This window comes from Saccopteryx leptura, chromosome 2, assembly GCF_036850995.1.
Source record: "Saccopteryx leptura isolate mSacLep1 chromosome 2, mSacLep1_pri_phased_curated, whole genome shotgun sequence".
Classification (NCBI taxonomy): domain Eukaryota; kingdom Metazoa; phylum Chordata; class Mammalia; order Chiroptera; family Emballonuridae; genus Saccopteryx; species Saccopteryx leptura.
The window spans coordinates 236,729,452-236,754,172 of record NC_089504.1 but is presented as its reverse complement, the minus strand read 5'-3'; the positions used below and the strand labels follow the sequence as shown (position 1 = coordinate 236,754,172).

Genomic DNA, 24,721 nt, shown 5'->3' with positions numbered 1-24,721 from the left:
GACTCAGTCTCCACGCGGGCCAGGGGAGCACCGCGCGCAGACCCGGGCGTCCCCCGCGCCGGGCCGCTGCGCTCAGCCCAGCCCCCCTCGCGGCCCGGCAGGTGGAGGCGTCCAGCGTGAGCGCTCGGGCCCGGCTGCCCCCTCCCGCCCCGCGCGCCGCGCGCCTGCCCGCGCGGGCGCAACTTTCTTAAAGGGACAGGTGGCCGGAATCCGCGTCTACCTGGGGCCCCGACTCGGCCTCCCGGCCCGTCCCCCCTTTTAGGGGAAACAGGGAGTTGCAACAGATCTCTCCACCCACCTACCTCCTTTCCCACTGGGCAGTGACGGATTGCCAAATTTTAATGCACCCGGTATCCTTTTGCAATTTAATTCTTTTGGCCTAAATCTCCCTCCCACTGCTCCTCAATACAGGGTCACTGGCATGCAGTTGCTACCACTGTGGGCAAAGTTTGAAGAGGGGTGTCCCTACCCCTGCGCCCCACCCTACCTGGAGCCCCGGGGCGTGCAAGGCTCGCTGCTGTTGGGAAACGCCCGCAGCCATCCCCTTGACCCTGCCCTGTAACTGACCCTAGGGGGGAAAGCCCCCAGCACGGCTACTGCGCATGCTCTGAGCTGGACAGCTCCAGAGAGGGAAATTTAAAAACGGTTCTTGCTGCGACGGCGGCCAAATTGCAGAACGCGAGGGGCGAGCGCGAGTGAGTCCCCCTCTGAAACCCCTGCCCGCCCCAGGAGCGCGGGTGGCGGCGGCTCGGCGAAGATCGGCTCCAGGTACCGCCTTGCAAGGTCGGCTTTGCCCCCTCCTCCCGAGAAGTGCCCTGCATTGCATTTCCAGGGTGGAGACCCTGGCGCACGGGGCGCAGGGGCTGCCTTATTCTGCTCCATTTCTTTTTCCTTCCTGGGGATCCCTGAATGATTTTTTGGGGGGCGGATCTGAGAATCTTTGGTGGGTTACTGTGTACATTTCAGGCTTGGAGTTCGAGAAACTTAGGGAAGATTTCTTTTTTTTAAGTCTATGTTTGTGTGGAACGGCTGTGAGGTGGGGGTTGGATTGGTTTTCCGACAAGGGCATGTGGCATTTCTGAAGGCATTTCCAGGGCGGGAGCCATGCGGGGATTATTCCTTTTGCAAGTGGCTGTTTGGCTATGAAACATGAAGCTGCCCTTTTTTGCCTTTTATTTTCGAAGTGATCATAACTGAGCTGCAGTTGAATATATTAGGCTTGGAAGAAAACCAGGTTTTTCTGATTTCTATTTTGCCAGTCCACATTTTCTAAGACTTGACATTTAGATTCTAGAGTCTTCCTCTGCCCTTCCCCCATTAATTTGAAAGAACCTGGAATTTCATTCCATTCTCTTCATTCGCTTCTAAAACCCTGTAGAATTACCCTGGGAAAGTGACCTGTGAAGCCGAAGAATCCTCTAGTACTTTATTCTTTCTTTCTTTTTTAAGTATACTGTTGGTTGTTTGAGCTTAACTTTCTGAATTGTGGGAAAACTGGGTTTCTGCCTTGTCCACATCGGTGCTCATGGGAGCTTTGTTTTCTGCTTGTCTTTTCTCCAAGGAGATGATAGAAAGTGACATCTCATCCATAATGTCAGGAATTATTCGAAACTCAGGGCAAAGTCACCACCCCTCTCCACAGGAATACAGGTGAGGGCTTCAACAATAACAAACAACATATTCTGTAATTGTTTAAAGTGTATACCTGCTGTTTTTGGTTTCTGAGAACTGTTGTTCCATTAAATTCTGCGATTTGGTAGGAGAGCTAGGAAGTCTTGATTTTAAGGTTGGTCTCTCTGGAAGGCTTGTGGCCTGGGGCAGTGAAGCACTAAAAGCCTGCAGTCTTTTTTCCTTTCCAAGGAAAGCCCTCTCCTGGGTATCCCTAGGGGATTAGGTATCCCTGTGAATGTTAAGGTGACAAAAGCAGCTATTGCTTCTACTCCAGTGGCCCTCACAGTGCTTCAGAAAATGCCCCTAAAACTTGAATGATGGCTTCTATCCTCCTTGGGTGGCCTCCTGGGTCCTGTGCCTGGCTGTATGACTTTGAGCAAGTCTCTTGTCAACTCTGGCCTCATTTCTTCATCAGTGAAATGATGCTATTGAATTAGATGGTCTTAAGGTCTCCTCGGGGTCTCATGTATTTGAGGAATAAGTTAGATGGAGACTGAGGCCAAACAAAATAAGTTATTTTTTGAGACAGAATGAAGTGACATAAAAGTGTGTGTCTTCACAGTGACCTTTTACAGATAGGGAAACTGAGGCCAAGACAGCAGAAAGGGCTTATCTAAGGTCACACAGCCAATGGGAGGGATTAGAAGAAAAAAGGAAGCACCTGGAGTCCTCTCCCAACCACTCTCCCTCGAGGCCTGGGAGGCCCCATTCCCATGGCCAACACCATATCCATGAGTTGAGGAGGGGAATAGCCCCAATTATGGAGTGGGAAAAGGGCAGGGTGTCACCTCACATCCCCCATCCTAGTGCCTTGTGGGAAAGACCTCAGCCCTCAGTTAGACGGAGGCTGCTTCCTGAGCACTGGGGTCTGCAGGCTGCCCAGTTGAAACAGAAATTCAAACAAATATTTGCTGAGAGCCTGCTGTGTGTGGAGCTGGGACCCTGGATGTGGACCAGGCACTTGGCAATTTATAAGCACCTATGCCAGCCCCTCTCTCCTCATCACTCACCTCAGCCTAGGAGGCTGCTCTGATGAGGCTTGTTGTGCAGGTGGGGAAACTGAGGCTCAGAGAAATGAAATGTCTCTTCCCCAAACTATAAACCTCTGAGTTTTTCTCCAGGGCCAGAAGGGTTTAAATAATGGCAAGCGGAGTGAGGGCAGCCTAAGAGTTAGGAGCTTGGGCTCTGGAGTCAGAACCCCAGCTTCTCTGGCTGTGGGGAGCATTCTGAGCCTTAGTTTCCTCATCTACAAAATGGGAATAGGAATAGCACCCACTACATGGAGTTGTTATAAAGACTAAATAATAATTACTGACTCTGCTAGTCACCAACTGTATGATCCTGGGAAAGTGAGTGCCCAGCATTTCTTAGTCACGTGGATTCTGGGTTGTTTTCTTGTGTCAAACGACTAGCATATCTAGAAGGCAGAATAACATCATTATCCTCGTCATCTTTATATCACCATCATCATCCTAACTGGTGGTTCTTAACCCTTTATTACCTGCGTGACCTGTGCCACAGCCACCCCATCAGAGTAGTACTATTGTGCCCAATTGGCAGATGAGGAAACCAAGCCTCAACCAGATTAAATGGCTTCACAAGGTAAAGCAGCTTGTTCTGGGTAAAATGAGAATTTGAACCTGAGGCTACTGCACCCAGAGGGTACTGTGGCTGCCACCTCCCCCACTCCATTGGTGAGGAACACAGGTGCTAGAACAGAATAACTTGCCCTACCACCTCCCAGCTGTGTGACCCTGGGTGAGTCACTCTCCTTCTCTGTTCCTCAGTTTCTTCATCTGTGCAATGGAACAATGAGAGAACCCAATGTGAAGGTTACTGGGAGGTTTCTACGCCTCTATCTAGAAGAGTTGTTTAGCCAGTCCTGGGACAGAGCACTTGGAGGGAAAGTTTTAATGATCATGTGGCAACTCCTCCACCCTTGGCAACCGGTCCCACTGTTTCTCCCCACTTGATAGCCCTGAAGAAGTCTATGGGCTTCTCATTTTCCCTCTCTCCCTCTGAGAATGGTGCCCAAGGACTACTCTGGTTGCTGGTCCGGCCTGACTCCAGCCCCCCTGTAGCCCTCCACAAAGCCGCCTGCCCCTCCATCCCCAGGGGTTGAGTTTAGCCGTTAACATTCAATGGCTGTGTTCAGGGCAGTGGGGGGGGCATGGGCAGCAGCTGGAGGCGACTGCCCTGTCCCCAGGGAGCTGTCGGGAGTCAGTGGACAGGGCCAGACAGCAAATTGGCAGCAGTCTGCCCACCTGCAACACTGGCCAGAGGCCAGGGGGTGGGGCAGCCCTGACCTCCTGGGCAACGGCAAACAGCTCGTTCTCAACAAGAGTTAGCTGATGTCCCCTTGGCTCAAAGGCTGGGAGGGAAGTCCATACCTACTGTATGCCAGGCACCTGCTAAGTTCCTTAGCAAGTGCACCATCCCATTTCATCTTTATGGTAACTGTGAGAGAGGTGCTGGCATTATCCCAGTTTATAGACAAGATGTGGTGGCCCAAGGTCATGACTTGCTCAAAGGCGTGCATTCAGGAAGGCGTGGAACTGCAGATTTTAGCCACCTGCCTCAACTTTTGGAATTTATTCTAGAGGTCCAGTCCAACAACCTCCTTTTACAGATTGGGAAACTGAGACCCAAAAAGGTGAGAGAGAAGGCTGGCTGCTGGCTCCTCGGAACTTCACCTTCTCCCAGGGCCGTGCAGCTCAGTGGTTCTTGTCACAATCTTTGCGCCAGACCTTCCATCTAGCCGCTAATAAATTAGGTGACCTTGGGCAACACCCCTTCTCCTCTCTGGATGGTGGTTTTCTCATCTGTGAACCGCAGTACAGGGCACGTGGGGGATACTTAAATATCCATTGGGTGGATGGATGATTGGGTGAATGTCACGTGAGATGTAACATGTCCACGGAAATGCAGGGAGGCTGTACGCTCAAGTGATGACGAAATCCTGTTGCGTGGATCAGGACAGGCAGACGCTAGCTACCTTTTCTCCAACCCTCCCACTGAGCTGTGTATGGGGATGGTTTAACCCCATGTCAGTGTGGCTCCACCCATCAGCTGTAACCTCCTTGCAGGGGGTGTGGGGGACCCATCTGTCAGAGGCGGTGACCATCCCAACATCCTTACAATCCTTCACCCTCCCAGTGCCAGAACAGCTCCTCATCCTACGTGGTGGGCAAGGGAGAGAGACGGCCTTCCTGAGGTTCCACCCCCAGACACACACACACACACACACACACACACACACACACGGGAGAGAGACAGCCTTCCTGAGGTTCCACCCCCAGACACACACACACACATACACACACACACACACACACACACACACACACACACACATACACACGGGAGAGAGACAGCCTTCCTGAGGTTCCACCCCCAGAAAAACACACACACACACACACACACACACACACACACACGGGAGAGAGACAGCCTTCCTGAGGTTCCACCCCCAGAAAAACACACACATACACACACACACACACACACACACACACACACACACACACACACAGGAGAGAGACAGCCTTCCTGAGGTTCCACCCCCAGAAAAACACACACACACACACACACACACACGGGAGAGAGACAGCCTTCCTGAGGTTCCACCCCCAGAAAAACACACACACACACACACACACACACACACACACACGGTCCTAAACCAAGTCCTGGAAAGCGAAGCTTCTCTTTTCCAAATTCCTAATATAATCATTTCACATATGCTCCCTCTTGGCCCAGTTGGAAATATCTGATCTTGCTAAATTGCTTTTGATTTTTTTTTTACTGGAAATAGGTACAAAAGATATGTTAGCTCTGTGAAATGCTTAATCCCTTTTGTGTAAAGGTTGGATTAGAAACAAGAACAGTTTGTGGTGATGTAAGTTTTTTACTAACCACATCTGGAGAAGGCAGGTGAAACTTCCTCTTGTAACCAGAGGGGTGGTGACACCCCAGGGAGGGCCAGACATGCCTCTGCACTGCTGGGATGGTCATCTCACCCCCCAGTGACAGTACTATCTGGCCAAACCCCTCCCAGTGACCATGCAAGGCAAAAGGAGAGAACACAGTGGGAAGGAAGAAAGAACCATGTTTGAGCACCTCCTGTATGCTGGGGCCCTGTATTAGAGTTTATCTGTCCTCTCTAGTGGAAATCATTATTATTAACCCATTTTACAGATGGGGAAACTGAGGTGCAGAGAGGTAAAGTGACTTGCCCAAGCTCCCACGGGTACAGAGGGGTTGAGATGGGATTTGAACCCCAAAAAGGAGTTCCTTCCACTGTTCATTTGCTATATCAACTCTAAGGAACCCCAAGATAGGAAATAAAGGGTTCAGTATGGGCTGCAGACTTCAGTTATGTAGACAAAGATCCCTACGGAAACTGTAATCCATCCACAAATATGTGTGACCCTGTGCAGGCACCTGTCTAGCTCCTTTACCAGTACACAACTGTATTTCACCTTTATAAACAAGGCATGGGTGATGGGGTCCAGCTCACCTTGCGTAGACAAATGTTTGTCACATGCAAGAATGAAAGCCTGGAATGAAAGTCACTCTGAGTCTGCCTTCAAGTGTAAGACAAAGTTATCCCCGTCTTCCAGGAGTTGGGCATCTAGAAGGCAGATACAGATGGGAGGAGGTGCCTGAGTAAAATTAATGGGTAATCTTGAGTGTTTGTGCTATGTGTAGATGCTAATGGCATAAATCATTCTAGGGATTGAAAGACTGGGAGATGCTGGAAGTGGTCTGGGAGGACTTCCTGGGGGCAGTGGCATCTCAGCTGGGCATAAAATGGCTAGAGATTGGAAAATGCAAGATATGTTAGAGATAGGATGAGGGATCCTTCTTCCCTTTTCTATTCCGGTAGGTATGTACTAAATGCCCAGGAGATGCCAGGCCTTGTTCTGGGTGCTGAACAAAATAGAGGGCCTCCCACCTTTGTCCTCCTAGAGTAAAAGACTGGAAATACATATAAATGAATATCTCATTGCAAAATGAAGGACCACTGGGGTTGGGAGGTGGCCAGGAAGGGCCTCTCAGAGGAGAGAATATTTAGGCTGAGACCAGAAGCATGAGAAAGAGCCAGTCGTGAATGAGTACATGGAATAGCATTTCAGGCAGAAGGAAGAGCATGAGCAAAGAGAACTTAGAATGTTTGAGGAACAAAGATAAAGAGGTTTGCTAGAGCAGAAGGAAGAGAAGGTAGGGATGGGAAGGAAGGAATGGGAAAGAGATAGCCAAAGGCCAGATCATAGCAAGGAGCTGGACTCTTACGCCCCTGATTCATTTTAAGGACAGAGACAGGTTCTGGTGTACCTTTTGAAAGGCCACTTTGGCTGCTGGGTATTTTGCAAACACTTCTCTAGCATCTGACCCAAACTCTGCACTGCACTCTTCCCATGGTTTACCTACCAAAGACAGATCCTCTTCTGCACAGGAGGAAACTGAGGCTCAGAGGCATGGAGCACCTGCCCCAGGACCCCCGTAGGACTGGAGCCAGGACTGGAACCCGGGTCTCCCTGGGCTCAGCCCCCTTCACTCCTCTAGTACCCTGCACCCCGGCACATCTTCCATCCCTCCATCAACATGACTGATTAAGGACATTGTTAATTAACGTTGTCAGGTTGGTCCCTAGGCAGAGCAGGATAGCAGCCGTGGACGCCAGTGGTGTCTCACTTTGCCTGGGGCCACCGCAGCATCCCCTGACTGTGGCTCTGTTACCATGGGGGCACCTAGGAGATTCTTCTAAAAGTGGTATAATGATGATTTACCCTTCCTGCCCACAGCCCGATGTACTTCAGCCAAACTGGCAGAGCAGCTGAGTGAACAGGCTCCAGGGGGGAGGTTTCAATCCCAGGTCCATTGCTGACACGCTGTGTGGCCGAAGGGCATCTCTTCCCTTCTCTGGGCCTCAGCCATCCCATCTGTGAAATGGGTACAATAAGTAGCCACCCCAAAGGCTATCAGATAAACAAGAGGACTGGCAGGAAGGTGGGCATGCTACAGGGTCATTCTCCCTCCTTTGCATTCCCATGTCAATTAGAAAGTGATCTTGACAGAAGGCGTTTTGCCTACTTCCCAGGACAGGGCCTGGCAAGCAGAAGTTCAAGAAGTATTTGTGGAAGGAAGCAGATGTTTACCGCATGTCAAATACTCTGCTAGTGGCCATGCCCAGAGAGGCCCCTTTATGCTGGATCCATACTCTTTAGAGAATGTTTGCATAATGCAAGCCTCTACCATGTGATGCACATTGATGAGCTGGGCACCCACCTACACTGTCTCTTTTAATCCTTAAAACAAATACCCTGTGAGATGGGTATGGTTGTTAGCACCCCCATTTTATAGATGGACAAACTGAGCCTCAAAGAGGAAGATGACGGCAGACAAGGCTCATAGCTACTAAGTGGCTGGGTGGGATTCAAACCCAGGCCTGGCCGACACCAAAACCTACACTCATAACCACTACACTAAGAGGCTGGGAAGAGAGCAATGAGAGGCCATGACCTGGGTCCCCAGCTAGATGGGCTGGGAATGTGGTGCTGCAGAGGGCCTGGGCCTTCTGATGAGTCCAGGGCTTTCTGATGGGTCCAGAGCCTTCTGAGCAAAAGTCACAAGGTCACACAGGATGCACATGCGGTGATAAGCCCATAGGAAGCACTTGGAGAATGGTGGCTGGATTATGATGCTGATGTCAGTGTTATTCTGGTGTTGATTGTCCCAGAGAACCACCTCGCTCCTAACCAGGCTCTGCCTCCCACTTGGGACACTGCATGCTCCTACCCCTTCGGAATGGGGTTGTACCTTTCAGCTTCCCCCCATTTCCTGGCAGAGGTGGGCTGCCCACCTCTATAGTCCCCACCCTGCAGCCTATGGGCCCACAGAGGTGGCAGGGGCTCAACCCTTTGCATTCCTTCCAGATGGGGAAACTGAGGCCTGGGAAGGCCAGGGGGAAGGCACTGCAGCAGGTACCTGGGGCCGCTGCCAGGGGGCTGCTGAAGCATGTTCACCTGGCTCGACCTCACCTTTCCGATCTGTGAAAGGGGGTGATGACGCCTCCTGGGTGTGTGTGTTGTGTGTGTAGTGAGGAGCAATGGGTGAACTACTGAATTCAGGGGGTCTCTGAACTTCCAGATAGGTCTTTTTATTTTCTTTTTGCCCAGAAAGCTCTCCGCTCATGATGAGGGCTCCCAGTCTCTGTCCATGATGAATCCCCCACCTGGTCTGAGGAAGATGCAGTGTCAGGGTCACTCTTGAAATCCTGAACCGAAACCTGCTTTTTCAGCAAAAGACTAGATGTTTCACTGAACTGTTAATAAATGGTGACCATTCTGTCAACAGCCAGTTTAGTGTAGATGCTCTTATTCCCATTTTCTACACAGGGAAACTGAGGCCCAGGGAAGGTGAGTCACCTGCCCCAGGTCACACAGCCAGGAAGAGTTCAGGCCTAGGTCCACCTGCCTTGGGGAATCATGCCTGCTTCTAATCACTGAGCTTCTCTGCCTTCTTAGAGGCCGAGTGCTGGTGCTGCTCTCAGGGAACCTCTGCTCTGCCACCACTGCTTTACAGATAGGGAAACTGAGGCCTGGAGAGGAGAAGGAGATTGCCCCGGATACAAACCCTTTAGAAATGCAATCAGGGCCTTTGCCAGCACACTGCTGCCATGAATTGCAGGGTCTCTGTGTGCAAAGGGACCTTGGAAGCTGCTAGGACTCATCTCACCCAGCAGGGGCCTGAGAAGCCCCTTGGCTCCTGTTTGGATGCTCCTGGGACAGAGAACTCACTACTCTGCACACTGCCTCACAAGGCACTTTTACTGAGCCCTGCTCGGTAACTTCCTCACTGGTAGGGGTGCACTGGACAATCTTTTATAAGGAAACATATGAAAACATATGAAATCGGCTCCTGAAATTTCCAAACCTAAATCTAGGTTTATATTTGTTATAAGGCAATGGAGAAACACCAGGTTTTCCCATTAAGACTGACAAGAATGTTCCAGACCAGTGCCACCTATAGAACTTTCTGCACTGTCTACAGTGGCTGGCCACGTGTGGCCCCTGAGCGCCGGAAATGTGGCTGGTGTGATGCAAAATCTGAGTCTGGAATTTTAATTTTAATGAATTTACATTTAAACAGCCCCATGTGGCTAGTGCTACCAATATATTGGCAGGCACAGTGCTAGGATTTTCTAGAATTCGCAGAGCACGTAGCTTCCACCATTCCTTGTAAGGCAGGGAAAAAGGGTAGTGGGGCTGTGATTAACCCAGTCTCTTGCTCAGGTAACCAAGACAAGCCTGTTTCCTCCCTGGCCTCAGTGTTTCTCTCTGGCAAATGGGAAGGCAGAAATGAAACAATACCTGCTTGATCAGTCTCTTGAGAGTTCAACATAAGACCAAACATATAACCCACTTTAGCTGATTGCTGGCCACACACCAAGGCTTGCCCACCCCAAGCCATGTCCACAGGCTTTCACCCTGCCTGACCCTGGGGAGGGTGGGGGTGGGACATCTGGAAAGCTTGGGTCTGTTTGTTCATTCATCCACTTACTGAGCACCCAGTGTGTGCCCAGCCCTGTGCTGGGCTCTAGGGGTATAGCTTCTCCCTCGGGGGCTGCGTGGTTCCTGCTTCAGCATCAGGACCTCCTGGGACCACATGCACCCATCAGTGGGCTCTGCCCTTGTCCTGGCTGCCTCCCTGCCATACCTGGGGGTCCCCGGTGCAGCCTCTGCTCTCCTGGGGACATTAGCTAGGCTTGGGAGAAGGTGGAGGTTTATGGCCAACTCCGGTGCTCCCTGGGGTTCAGAGGAATGAGGGCTCAACTGGGGGGACGCTGAAGGTACGCAGAGAGAGAATGAAAGGCAAACTTGGTGAGGGAACAGAAGATGCAAAGACCCGGAGGAAGGCACAGTGGAGGTGTGTTGGAGGAGGGGAGATCAATGTTTGGCTCCATCTGGGGTATACAGTGCACCTGGGGCTGCAGGGCCAGTCACATGCCCATGTTAGAGCATGGGGTCACCTGAGCCAGCTGCAGGGCAGGGTGGGGCCACAGCTCCCCAGTAATGGTCATGTAGAACACCTGGGGTTGGGGAATGCATTGAGTGCGAGCATTGGCCTCATCCCCAGAAAGCCCAGAGTTGTGCTGGGAGGCATTAAAATACAGCTTCCCAGGCCTCACAACCCCCAGGTGGGACTCTAGAGTCTAGGATAGCCCTTGGCCTCTGCATTTGAACCCATTCCTGGGAATGGCTGGTTCACACTCCCTGGCTAAGAGCCCCAGACCCAGGGTAGGGGTGTCTCCCCCGGAGGACATCTGTGTCTCTGCCTAGGGGGCCATAGATTGGAGCAGACAGATCCAAGTTCAAGTCTTGGTCATGATTTTGCTTTCACCAATCTGGCTGCAGCTTTCGCACCTGGAAAGTGGGGTGTGCAGTCCCTCTCCCTGCCCTGAGGCTGTCACAGGACTCCAGGAAGCAGAGGACAGCTCTGTGAGCACTGAAAGTGTGACACATGCCAGGCCTCATCGTGCTGTTCTCCATGTCGGTAGCCTGGGGTCACTCAAGCAGACTTTTAAGTTGCGCCACTGTGTGTGGGGACACAGGGTGACGTCGGGTGCAGGGCCAGCCCTCAGTGAGGCGAGAGGCAGGGCCAGGGCAGAGAGACGGCAGTGAGGGGCTCACGGCCCCGGCAGGCGGTCAGGATGCAGAGGGGGCCCCCGAGCTGGGAGTCTGGTGGCAAAGACTTCCCAAAGGAGGCTCCTGGGCTTGAAGGCACTCACATGGGGAGCCAGGAGCCCCAGCTCGGGTCCTTTTCTGGACTGTGGAATTGGGAGCAAATCACTTCCCTCTCCAGGCCTCAGTTTCTCCATGGGTCAGGCGATGTCTGAGGGGAATCTGGCATTAAGAGGACAGAAGACCGAATTTGAAGTGACCCTTCAGGAAGGGCACCGTTTGGGTGGCAGGAGGGAAAGCAGAAAAGGGCGCTCCCAGCAGGACAGTGGTAAATGCAGAGGTGTGGCGGGGATGGGGAACCGTGCTTGGGTGGCCGGCAGACAGACAGACACTGACAGCTATAGTCAGCTGCTGCTCCTCACGTGTGGGGGAGGGGCTGAGGAAATGGGGAGCCCAGTGGGGCCCACAAGTAGCAAGAAAAAACTCAGGCTAGCCTATTTACTGAGTCAGGCACGCACGAAGCATGTGATCCTCACTCTACGGGGAAGTGGGCTCAGAGCATTTACGTGACTGTTCAGGCCTCAGTTTCTCCATCTGTAAAATGGAGGTAGCATGTAGCCCAGGGTCTGGCCTACAAAAAGTGCTCAATAAATGGAAGCCACTAGTGGTAGCAACAGTAGGACAGGTTTATGAGCCCCAAACTTCGAAGTTCTTCCAATATTAATATTAATATTAGTGACAGCTAAGTCAGACACTTTTCCAAGTGCTTTACATGCAATAACACATTTACTCCTCATAACACCCTATATAGGCGTCCCCAAACTGCGGCCCCCTAAGGCCATTTATCTGGCCCCTGCCACACTTCCGGAAGGGGCACCTCTTTCATTGGTGGTCAGTGAGAGGAGCACTGTATGTAGTGGCCCTCCAATGGTCTGAGGGACAGTGAACTGGCCCCCTGTGTAAAAAGTTTGGGGACCCCTGCTATGAGATAAGAACTATTTTTATCCCCATTTCCCAGATGAAAAATTGAGGCTCATAGAGGTTAAGTCAGTGGCCCAAGGACACACAGGTAAGTGGAGATCAGGATTAGAACCCAGAGCCCAAGCTCTTAACCACCATGGGTACTGCTTGTGAGAGCCACCCGCTACCAGAGGTTCTGGTCCATAGTGTACCCAAGAACCTGGTTTATTTACAAGCCACCTCACCGCCATTTGGGGCTCTGATAGGGCTCCTGCCTTGAGAAACCTGCCACCCCTCTGTGTGGCCCCTGTGCCGGGCAGAGTGGCGAGGGCAGGGGGAGCCATAGCAGGTTACTGAGTAGGAGTGGGGCTCACACACAACCTCATGCTGGGAGGCTGGCTAGCCCTGGGGTGAGGAGGGGTGGGTAGAGACCAGCCAGGCAGTCCTGACAGTGGGTGGCACACCAGGCTCTCTTCCTCAGCCTCACTCCATGGTCTCCATGGGCCCGAGGGGACAGATGGCATCACCCAGGCCTACGCCGTGGCTGTCACTCGGCCAGATGAGTTACAAGCTTGCCGAAGGGGCGGCAGCCGGGGGTGCTGCAGAAACAATTGCATTGAGACCCCAGGACAATGGGGGCCACGTGCCACAGGGGCAACAGTCGTTTGTCACACAATGGGCCACGAGGGGACAGCAGCCAGGCCAACTGCTGCTGCTGACAGGGGCCAGCCGGGTTTTCAAATCATTTCCAAGCCCTGTTTTCCTACAAGGCAGCCAATCGCTGGGGCGGCCGGGTGGTCACCTGATGCCAGCTTGGTGGGCTGAGGGCCCAGGCTCTGCGACAACTGAGCAGCAGTGGCCATGGCAACGCTAATTGTGGCCCTAAAACACAAGGAAAGAAGAGAGAGCGGGAGAGATGGGAAGAAGTGGGGAAGAGAGGAGGAGAGAGAGACGGGAGAGAGAAGGAGAGAGACAGGAACACCAGACTGAGGTGACCCAAAGATGGGATGAGAGAGCAGAGGCTGATTCCTCTCTGTGGGTCCACGGTCACATGTACGAGAACACCACAGGCTGCATTTCTTCTCGTTAGTCATTGATTTTAGAGAGAGAGGAAAATAGAAACATGAATTTGTTGTTCCACTTATTTATGCATTCATTGGCTGATTCTTGTAAGTGTCCTGACCAGGGGTCACACCCACAACCTTGGCTATCTGGACGATGCTCTAACCCAGGGGTCCCCAAACTTTTTACACAGGAGGCCAGTTCACTGTCCCTCAGACCATTGGAGGGCCGGACTATAAAAAAAACTATGAACAAATCCCTATGCACACTGCACATATCTTATTTTAAAGTAAAAAAACAAAACGGGAACAAATACAATATTTAAAATAAAGAACAAGTAAATTTAAATCAACAAACTGACCAGTATTTCAATGGGAACTATGGGCCTGCTTTTGGCTAATGAGATGGCCAATGTGCTCCTCTCACTGACCACCAATGAAAGAGGTGCCCCTTCCGGAAGTGCGGTGGGGGCCGGATAAATGGCCTTGGGGGCCGCATGCGGCCCACGGGCCGTAGTTTGGGGACCCCTGCTCTAACCAACTAAGCAACCTGGCCAGGGCTGCATTTCTTCTCTTTCTCCCTCCCCGGCTCCATGATGCCCTGAGGCACCTACTATTTGAAACTTGGAGCTTAGAACTTGGATCATTGGTGTCAGGGCAACAAACCAGAAAGCCCCAGGTCTGCGAGGTAGCAGGTGTGGTGGGGCACGATGTGGGCTCCTGGCCAGTTTGCAGCCACATTATAACCTGGACAAAAGGCTGTTGTGGAGCCTAGGGCTCTCGCAAATCAGGGTACCTGTCTGGCATCCTCAATGCGCAGCCTTTTTCCTACCATGGAAAGTGATGCTTTTGCTTATGAATCTGTAGAAGGCTGGGGGGCACAGGTCCTAAATGGAGCCTCCAGGGGCTGCCTGGAGTCATGGTGAAAAGCATGAGCTTCAGGCCACATGGTCTGGATTCCAGCCTCATCACTTCATGTTCTATGTGGCCTTGGGCAAGTGACTCAGTACTCTGAGCCTCCGTTTCCCCATCTGTAAAAGGGAGATATGGGCATATCCTACCTCTCAGGTTCCTCTGGGGATTGAACAGGACTATGCTTGTTGAGCACCGAGGCCAGTGCCTCAGTTTCCCCACCTGTTAAATGGTAGTAATAATAATAATACCTGCCTTAGGGAGTAATTGGGACTGTTAAATGGGTTAATACCTCTGAAGGACTTGATAAGGTGCTTGGCACATAGTTAGTGTTCAGTAAACATTAGTGCTTATTATTTTGGGGTCAGGGCTAAGTAACATGTGTTACAAGAGTGGTTGAAGGGACGATTTAAGGAAGTGTGATCCGGCCGCCAAAGGGAGGGTCCCGGGACCGGGATGGGCAGATTGAAGGGTGGGGGTGGCTTGGGGAGGTCAGGGGCAGAAGGGCAGACTCAGTGGCAGGGGAGCCCCCTGGAGCTGGCCTGAGCTCCCCGCCTCTCCCGAGCCCTGCCCCTCCCTGCAGGCTCTTGGCCACCACCAGCGATGAGGACCTTCCTGGGGACCTGCAGTCACTGTCGTGGCTCACGGCTGTGGACGTGCCTCGGCTACAGCAGATGGCAAGTGGCCGCGTGGACCTGGGCGGCCCCAGAGCACCACACCCACACCCAGGTACGCTCGGGGGCAAGGTGGGACAGGTGAGGGTGGTGCAGGGGAGGACCGGCACCTAGAAATGCCACCCACCTGCTTTGTGGCCATGGCCAGGTCTCTCGCTCTCTGGGCCTCTGTGTCTATAGTATCTGTAATAGGTGACTAGTTCTCTCTTCCTCAGAGGGATGTGACTCATTCTTTTGCTCACCACTCTGTGCCAGGCCCCGTGAGAGCTAAGTTTCCATGAACACAGACCCGCAGTTTACAGTCTGTAAACTATGGCCCTTGGGCCACATGCAGCCTGTGGCCTGTTTTTGTACAACCTTTGTATTAAAAATTGTTTTTATGTATTTCAAGGGTTGTAAAAAAAAAAAACCCCAGAAAAGACAAAAACCTATGGCTGGCAAAATCTAAAATATTTGCCATCTGACCCCTTATAGAAGTTTCCTAACCCCTGATCTAGAGATTAAAAGAGAACACATAAAAAGTGTCAAGCACAGGGCCTGCCACAGAATAGGTGCTCAATAAATGGTGGCTAGTTGTAGTTATAGCAAGTGGATTAAATGCCGAGACACAGAACGTGTTAAACAAAAGCAATCAACAAAAACAATCACTGCAGTATGTTGAAAGTATGAATAGTTGAAAAATGAGCATTTAGGAGTATTTCTTTCATTGGACAAATTGTTCTTGGCTAACACATTTGTAACAGTGATCGGCAAACCTTCTGAAAAGGAACAGGTAGTAAATATTTTAGACTCTATGTAGGCCATACAGCCACTGCAGTACAAAACTAGCCATAGGCAATATGTAAATTAATGGATGGGTTGTGTGCCAATAAAACCTTATTTATAAAAACAATCCAGAATCCCTGAGGGAACAATTGTATGACCTAGGAACTGTTCCTTTAGACCTGTTTCCCCAGCTGTCATGAAAGGATAACAGAACTGTCCTCATGGGGTATTGTAAGGATTCAGTGCAGAAAGACTCTTTCACATAGTAGCTGTTCAATAAATGGTAATGGTGACATAAGGCAGCCCCTTCCTTCACTGTATTGCCACATACCTCCTGTGTGTCTGTCACTATGTCAGGTGTTTGAAGCACCGAGTCATATAAGATGTAGCCTCAGTTCTCATGGAGCTGAGGATCTGGTCAGAGAGAGGACACAGCAGACAGACCAAGACACAAAGGATGAGCCCCAAGTGGCAGCCAGAACTCAAGGGAAGTCTGAGGGTTCCAGAAGGCTTCTTGGAAGAGATAGTCCCTGGGGAGGATCATCTTGTAGGTCAACTTTGCTTGATTGGAGGTGGCTTCCTAAAATCAGGCTGATGCAGTGCAAATCTGTGATAGATTAGCAATGTCTGTCATAGGCCCAGCACAGGATGGATGTGTGTGTATGTTTGCTATTCCTGAGCTGATCCTTGGCAGAGGAGCAGGGCTTGGCCAAGGGGCAAAGGAGACACAGAAACATTTGGACCTAAACCTAGAGGCACTGGGGGACCAAGGTGCACTTTGGAGGAGGTGAGATGAACAATAAATTGATGTTTTAGCTTCATGAAGGACAGGAACTAAGGTATTAACTGCATCATCATTACCATGATTATTATTTGTGACTCATATTTACTAACATATTATCATGGCCCCAGCAATATGCTAAGCACTTTATAGACATTATCTCATTTGATCCTCACAACGCTATAGGTAGGTAATGTCAGTAGCCACAGATGGGGAAACTGAAGCTGGCCCAAGGTTATACAACCAGTAGGAACACGTTCTTCATAACTACACGCCAGGGAAGTGATTTGCCAAGCACCTACTATGTGCCTGGTCCCAACAGTGTAGGGTGGCTCCATTGTCTGGAGGTGCCCAGGGACTGGGCTGTGTCTGCCCAAGGCCACAGTTGCTCCAGCTCAGCGGCATCTCCCTGTTTCTCTCTTGTAGGCTCCTTGGCTGGGGTGGCTGACCTCCATGTCGGAGCCACCCCAGGTCCCCTGCTCCATGGCCCAGCTGGCATGGCCCCTCCAGGCGTGCTGGGCCTGGGTCCCCTGGCTAGCCACAGAGCCAGCGTAAGTGCTGCTGCATGGGTTGGGGAGCGAGGGAGGTGTCCTGCAAATCTGGGGTCTCTCCTGTCACCCTGACCCTCTGTGTCCTTCTCTCCCCACCGCAGCAGATGAACCATTTCCCTGTGGGGGGCCAGCCCTCATCAGGCCTGCAGAACCCACCACAGCTGTTCTCTCCAGCTTCCCAGCCACAGTTCCCACTCCCCCCAGGCGCCCAGCAGGTACCGGGTCCGGAGGGGCCCTGGACTCAGAGGCAGACACCCCTGAGCTTCAACTGGCCAAAGACCTCTCTGAGCCTCAGTTTACTCATCCGGAACATGGGGATAACATCCTCCATTAAGTCCGGGTCAGGGGTTCATTCAGTTCTCCCTAAAGCCCTGCTGTGGGTGGAAATAAGATCATCTCCTGGGGTTGTAAACACCACAGTTCATCTCGCTTCTCTAGCCTGGGGCGGGGGTGGGGTCATTGTGAGTGACTTACGCTCTCTCTCACCTTCTCTCTCTCTGCTACCTGTACCCTGTCCCTGCCTGTGGGAAGTGCCCTCCTGTGGGCCTGTATGGCTCCCCATTTGGGGCACGGCCCCCCTACCCCCAGCCCCGCATGGCTGTGCATTCATCTCAAGAACTGCACCCCAAACACTACCCCAAGCCCATCTACTCATACAGGTGAGGTCCAGGGTGGGCTGTGGCTGAGGGGGGCCTGAGGAGGAGACAGGTGCCTTCAGGGCACTGAGACAGCTAGACTGTGTGGCCCAGATTTACAAGGGGGGGTTTAAGGACTGGGGAGCCCCAAGGTGTGACAAGCTCTCAGGAAGGACCATCATGGGGTCAGTCGATCCCCAGGACTGAGAAGCCACTCCAGAATGGAGCCCAGGGCTATACTTTGTCATTCACAAGCTGTGTGGCCTTGGGGAAGTGGCTTGGCCTCTCTGAGCCTCAATTTTCTCTGATATCTAAAGTCATCAAAATAATAGTATTATATGCCTCATAAGACTTTGGGGTTAGGAGGGTAAACAGCCCAAAATCTAGAGGCCCGTAGACATTAATTATGGAGAAGGGATAAAGAGAGGAAAAGGTGAGGTTTTTCTCAAATCAGTACCAATAGCTGAGCTCAGGGTCAAGAAAAAGGGATGGGGAAGGCATAGGGCCAGGAAGAGGCATCTATAGTTAACACTGTGTGAGTGTAGAGCATGGTGCAGTAGGATCAAGTAGGGCAGGCTTCCTGGCAGAGGGAACCTTGGGTTGTCAGCCTGAGACCCCTTCCTCCCTGGCCTTCCCACCTTTTGCCTCCAGCTGTCTGATCGCCATGGCCCTAAAGAACAGCAAGACTGGCAGCCTGCCTGTGAGCGAGATCTACAGCTTCATGAAGGAGCACTTCCCCTACTTCAAGGTGAGGAGCCACAGCCCAGGGTAGGGCACTACAGTTACTCTGACCTCTCCCTAACGCTGTCAGACCCAGAAAAGTACCTAGGCTGAATTGAGCCATCCTTGGAGGCCCCCCGTTATGTCTGTACACCTGGCAGTAAGGATGCCTGCACATGTGCACTCACGTAGGCATGGGTGAAAAAATCCAGAAAGAGAAGGGGTTATTTGAGCTGGGCTCTGACAGGTGAAGAAGAGCTCCCTAGGCATCCCAGGGCCAAAGAGTAGAGGGGCAGCCTAGTTATTCAGCACAAACTCAGTAAAATATAATGATGCAAAACACTGACCCAATGAGAGCCTTTGCTTCTCTCAGCCTCAGTTTCCTCATCTGTAAGACAGAGAATAATACCCAGCTGGCAGGAAGTCAGAGGGTACTAAGCTGTGGGGTCCCTCGCTTGGGCTGTGTTCTTAGCAGAAATATTGCAGCACAGTGGTGTGTGTATGTAAGGGAGAGCGGAGAAGGAAGGAAGGGAGAGAGGGAGGGAGGGAGGGAAAGGGGGGAGAGAGAGAGAGAGAGAATAGGGTAGGGTATGAGATGCATTACAGCATCTGCTTACCTAACGAAAAAGTAAGAGCATTTAAAAATGATTGGCATTTAATAAACTTGACCTGTTATCCATGCATTAGTATCATCTCGCTTGCTTGCCTCCTGAGTAGAAGAGAAAGAGTGGAAAATTCAGCTGCTCTGGACCAAAGGCTGGAGCTGAACTGTAGCTGCCCCTTCAGTCAGGGCATAGGCTCTCCTGTTCGCCACAGTCCCCACTACTCCCTCCTGTCTTCCCAACTCAAGGCTGAGTGTTGGGCACTGTCATTTAACCCCTGCCACCATTGTGTCCTGCCCTAAGCCTCAGCTTGAGATCCCCCTGGAGAAAAAGGGGTTATGGGGGAGGTCTCTGGAGGGATCTCCTGCGTGCCCATTTCTCCCTACAGACGGCGCCTGATGGCTGGAAGAACTCAGTGCGGCACAACCTGTCCCTGAACAAGTGCTTTGAGAAGGTGGAGAATAAGATGAGTGGGTCCTCGCGCAAGGGCTGCCTGTGGGCCCTGAACCTGGCCCGTATCGACAAGATGGAGGAGGAAATGCACAAGTGGAAAAGGAAGGACCTGGCCGCCATCCACCGCAGTATGGCCAACCCCGGTGAGGCCTGGCCCCCCATGCTAACACACCCCCGCGCATCACCGCCCGGCCTGCCTGCCTGCGTCCTGCCCGCCAGCAGCAAGCCCCTGCTACCATGGTGGGGCACGGGCACCTGGCGAACTCCCCTCCTTCCCTCCTGTGAAATACTTGCCACCCCCTGGCAGGGGGCTGGGCAGAAACATGAAAAGCCATTGAATCTCTCTGAACAATCTCTAGTTTCTCACACAGAAATGCTGAATTAAACAACCAAGAGAGAACATTGCTTTCTTACCTTTCCTGACGCACTGGCACAGACTTAGAAAATAATACCACCCAGTGTGGACTAGGATGTGGAGAAACAGGCACCTGCACAGACCCACTTACTGGGCTAGTTTATTTCTGGCAATTTGTGCTGCAGAAATAAAAGATAGATATGTATGTGTATATATAAACACTCACATATGTATATATCCACACTCACTTATATATATAAAATATATATATATTTGTATGTTTGTGTACACACACACACACACACACACACACCTATATATCTAAAGCTATCTAAATATAAAGATAGAGAAGGGGGAGAGGACGGGAAGGAATATACCAAAATCTTTAACGTGAATGGAGAGACCACTGATAATTTTAGATTATTTACGTATTTCTGTATTTTCCAAATTGTCTATCCTGTTCATGAATTACTTTTATATTAGAAAAAATATTGCATCTGCATTAAAATTTGTTTTAATTTATTGAATTGGGAGAGAGAGATTGAGGGAGAAACATTGATTTGTTGTTCCACTTATTTTATGCATTCATTGGCTGATGCTTGTAGGTGCCCTGACCAGGGATTGAACTCACAACCTTGGTGTACTGGGATGATGCTCTAACAAACTGTGCTACTCAGCCAGGGCTGCATTTTTAAAAATTAAGAGATGTAAAGGGGAGGGCATACAAGTGACATATGAATGGAGAATGGGAAATGGGAGGCTAATTCCACCCAGCCTTAAGAATATCTGTCCTGGCCTGGTGGCTGTCATCCTGCCTGAGGTGTTGGTGTGAACGGGTTGGGAGTGTAGCTTGGAGATGAACGAGTCAATATGGCAGGAGACGGACCATAGCAGGGTCCAACAGCCCTCAGCTTGGAAGAACGACATGATCCTCGCCCTGCAGAGAGCTCTGGGTCTGGTTTGAGAGCCACGGCCAGTTCTGACCATATAATGTGACTTACTGGGCAGGCCTCTTCAACTTCTAGATTCTAAGTGTTCTTGTTTCTAAGATGGGTGCAACCTAAATAGCTCTTGGGACCCTAGTGGTCTAGTCTCAAAATGTGTTGCACTCAATGAGATACAAGCCAACAACCAAACATAATTTGCATAATCTCAGCCTTGTTTATAGCCCAATGGCAGTAAGGAGGATCCCATTTCACTCACAGCCACAGTTCTTCATGTCTCTTTAGTACCAAGGAGTGGCGAAGACCCCTTGCATGTTAATTTTGTCCCAGACTCATGGGATCTGAAGCCCTGCCTTACCTCCCTCTTGCAGGGCTGTTACAAGGTTCAAGTGAAATCCTAGAGTTACAGAACTATCCTGTAAGGCACTGTCCCCATTAGAGGAGCCAATATTGCTATCTGAAGCTCCACTCATTCCTCAATGTTCCTTCGCAATTTATGCTTTCATTCCATTTCCACATAAGCCTGGGCATCTATGACACCATCTCATAGATGAAGAGACTGAGGTTCACAGAGTCCACAAGGCTGTAAGGTCACACAGGTCTAAGGCTGGGATTTGAACCCAGGCCTGGGTGGGAGCCCTGGAACTGCGAAGTGGCTTCTAAGTGACCTCTCCCACTTGCCCGCAGAGGAGCTGGACAAGCTGATCTCAGACCGGCCAGAAGGCTGCCGACGACCTGGCCAACCGGGGGAGCCCGAGGCTGCCATGCTGACCCACGCCACCACGGTGGCCATGGCCCGTGGCTGCCTGGCTGTCTCCCAGCTCCCACCCCAGCCACTGATGACCCTGTCCCTGCAGTCCGTCCCCCTGCACCACCAGGTCCAGCCCCAGGCACATCTTGCCCCAGACTCTCCTGCCCCGGCCCAGACCCCACCCCCACATGCCCTGCCGGACCTGAGCCCCAGCCCCCTCCCCCACCCACCCATGGGAAGGGCTCCCGTGGACTTCATCAACATCAGCACCGACATGAACACTGAGGTGGACGCCCTGGACCCCAGCATCATGGACTTCGCTCTGCAGGGTGAGGCTGAGAACAAGGGGGAGGGGAAAAGCTTGGGGGGGCAGAAAGACAGAGGACGGCTGTCTGCATTTACCCCCCACCCCAGCTTGTTCCGTCAACAAGCACTTCCCAACCACCTAGTGATAGCAAACTACATCAAGCGTTTGATGAGTGCTTACTGTATACCAGGCCTCTTGCCAAGCAGTTCACAGGCAGAATCTCATCCCATCCTACAACTGTCCCGTGAGGCCACTGCCATTTCATATCCCCCTTCTACCACTGAGGAAACTGAGGCAAAGAGAAGGCCCAATGTCACCGGGCTAGTAAGTAGCAGAGCCTGGATTTCAACCCAGGTCTGACCCCGAATGTTCAATCAGTAACTGCTTCAACTTGCATGTGCCAACCTCATGCCAGGTCACACTGACCCACTGCTTGACATGTGGTCATCCTCCATACATGGGAATGAGTGAATGAATGAATGAATGAACAAGCGAAGTTCAGGTTCCAGTGAAGGCTCATGATTCATCCATTCACTAATACTGGTGCACCTACTATGTGCCAGCTAATAGCCTCTGCCCTCAAGGCATATCTAGTGAAGGAAATGGACAAGTTAGCAGGTTAATCAGTCAGCAAGTTAGTGAGTCAGTTCTAGCTGTGAAATGGGTACTTTTGAACCTTCCTGCTTCTCCCCCTGGATTATGGTGCTAAACCATGAGGAAGGAAGGGAAATTGTTTTGTCCTCTGGCTCTAAACCATGGTGGTATCACTTAATGAGGGCTCAGTGCTTTCCACACATCCCCTAGTTTAAGCCGTGGGGGTGTGTTCTCAGGTCACCTCCACTTCCTTCCAAGGAGCCTGAGGCTCTGAGACAGAAGGGACATTCCAAGGACACCCAGTGGGACAGCACGGGCTGGAACGCCGGCTCCTCCTAGCTGTTCTCCTGCAACATGTGACGTGAAATCCCACATGTGGTCCTGGCCTCTTCCTAAAGAGGGGGTTTGAATTTGGGTCTGTTTGACATGAAGCTAGCTCACTTAAGTGCTTTTGTCTTTGAAAGGGAACCTCTGGGAGGAGATGAAGGACGAGGGCTTCAGCCTGGATGCGCTGGGGGCCTTCGGAGACTCGCCCCTCGGCTGCGAGCTGGGGGCCTCGGCCCTGACCCCGGTGTCTGGTAGCAGTGACCAGCCCTTCCCAGACTTGCAGGTGACGGGTCTGTACACCGCATACTCGACCCCAGACAGTGTGGCCACGTCAGCCGCCACTTCCTCCTCTCAGTACCTGGGTGCCCCGGGGAACAAGCCCATTGCCCTGCTTTGAGCAGGTGGCCTCGCCTGCCCCCAAACCTGCACCTGCGCGGAGAGCTGACTGAGCCGGGTGCGCCTGGCAGCAAGGCCCCTCACTCTCCCACAGGCCTCCGAAACTCCGGTGGGGCTGCTGGCCCATTGAGAGCAGTTCTTGATACCCCCCGGCCTCCCCCCCACCTCCACAGGAAGTCGCGGGGCCTCCCAGGTCAGAAGGACAGAGGCGAGTGGACAAGCATCCTGACTTCCCCCACTCCCGGACACTCCCCAAGACCTGAGGGGTGAGGCCTCCAGCCTGCTCCCCTGCGGGGCTCCCTCCACGACCTGCAGCCACTTTGGGACACTTTGGTGCACCATGGAAACATCCCAGTGGGGAGGACGGCCCTTTTAACTTATTCTTCTTGGATGAAACAGCTGCCTCAGCCTCTAGTGGACCGTCTCTGAGGCCCAGAGTGGAGCTGGCAACCTGTCTAACTTCTCTCGGACTGGAACGGGCCGAACTCTGAAATGGGCGCCTGTCCCGCCGGCCTCCGGGCCCACTTCCCCTGTAGTCTGTTAAGAGTCCATAGAGCAGATTCCTGGGCCACGCCAGGCACTGTGGCCCTATGTACATTTATTTATATTTATTGGAGCCCAATCAAAGCCCCTCTTTGAACCCAGGCCGCAGCCCCTAGAATGAGACTCCCTGGTCCCTTTTAGCATCCTGGCAATCCTAACGCCTAAATTATCCATGAATCACATTTCTAACTGGCTCTCAATCCCTTTGCAGCCTTGGGCTGCTTTTTAGGACACACAAGCACTTTTGATACTGTGAAACATCCTATTTTTAAAAATTAGAGACTCCATAGTTTTCTAACTGTTCAATCATGATTCCAAGTCTCTCCCCATGTGAACCTAAGAGGGGAGGTGTCCTAGTTTTGGGTTCCCAGGGCTTTCTAAGGGCAACCCGGATTGGAGGGAGTGGGATGGGTGGGAGGACCTTTTTGTATTGGAGTTTAAGATGCCTATGGAAAGAAAGCAAACTGTGAACCATGTATAATTTGACCCATGCAGCCAGTGGGGACAAAACTTCAATGCAGAGTATTTATTGGCACTGTTGCCTATTTCATTGCCCTGTGACCATTTTAATGTTTTTTTTCCCCTTTTTTTTTTTTTTTTTTTTTTTTTTTTGCCAATTACTGACTTTCCAAGTGGCAGGTTCTACAGACAGTTGGGTTGGAGGGCAGCCAGGTGAGTGGGTAGAGAAAGGAGATAGTCACTTGGGGATTTCCAGCTAAGGCGAGACCAAGAAACTCAACAAGGGCTTGTACCACTGTCCCCCTCTTGACCACCAGAATGTATCTGAGGTCCCTGTGTCTGGGAGTCCCCCAACCCTAGCGCCAGACTTTTCCAATCAATCGGCAGGTCAGCCAGCCACCTGGGAAATTTGATCTTCAGCCCTGTCTTGAAGAACCATCTTTAAGTTCTTTGTAGTTCTGGAACTTTATGCCAAACATCAGTATCGTTAGACACAGCCCAGTGCTGCCCGTCTGACCAGCATTGCTCAGCTGCTTTGTGTGACGTAGCCCCAGTGAGTTAAGATGTTTGCGTT

At 51.7% G+C, this 24,721-nt stretch overlaps 1 protein-coding gene across 1 annotated transcript; it reads left to right on the top strand.

The window, feature by feature from the left end:
- The first annotated feature begins 740 nt into the window (after positions 1-740).
- On the top strand, positions 741-23,146 carry FOXN4 (forkhead box N4). Its single transcript, XM_066365973.1, has 10 exons — positions 741-768; positions 1,562-1,650; positions 14,874-15,019; positions 16,937-17,061; positions 17,166-17,276; positions 17,593-17,720; positions 18,348-18,444; positions 19,407-19,614; positions 21,458-21,850; positions 22,887-23,146. The coding sequence occupies exons 2-10, from the start codon at positions 1,565-1,567 to the stop codon at positions 23,144-23,146; spliced, it is 1,554 nt and encodes a 517-aa protein (XP_066222070.1). The 5' UTR covers positions 741-768; positions 1,562-1,564.
- Positions 23,147-24,721: the final 1,575 nt, after the last annotated feature.

Coding starts and splice junctions, on each gene's coding strand:
- FOXN4 (XM_066365973.1), top strand. CDS start 1,565: ATGATAGAAAGTGACATCTCATCCATAATGTCAGGAATTATTCGAAAC. Junction 1,651..14,873: donor CCCTCTCCACAGGAATACAG/GTGAGGGCTTCA, acceptor CCCTCCCTGCAG/GCTCTTGGCCACCACCAGCG. Junction 19,615..21,457: donor CCGCAGTATGGCCAACCCCG/GTGAGGCCTGGC, acceptor ACTTGCCCGCAG/AGGAGCTGGACAAGCTGATC.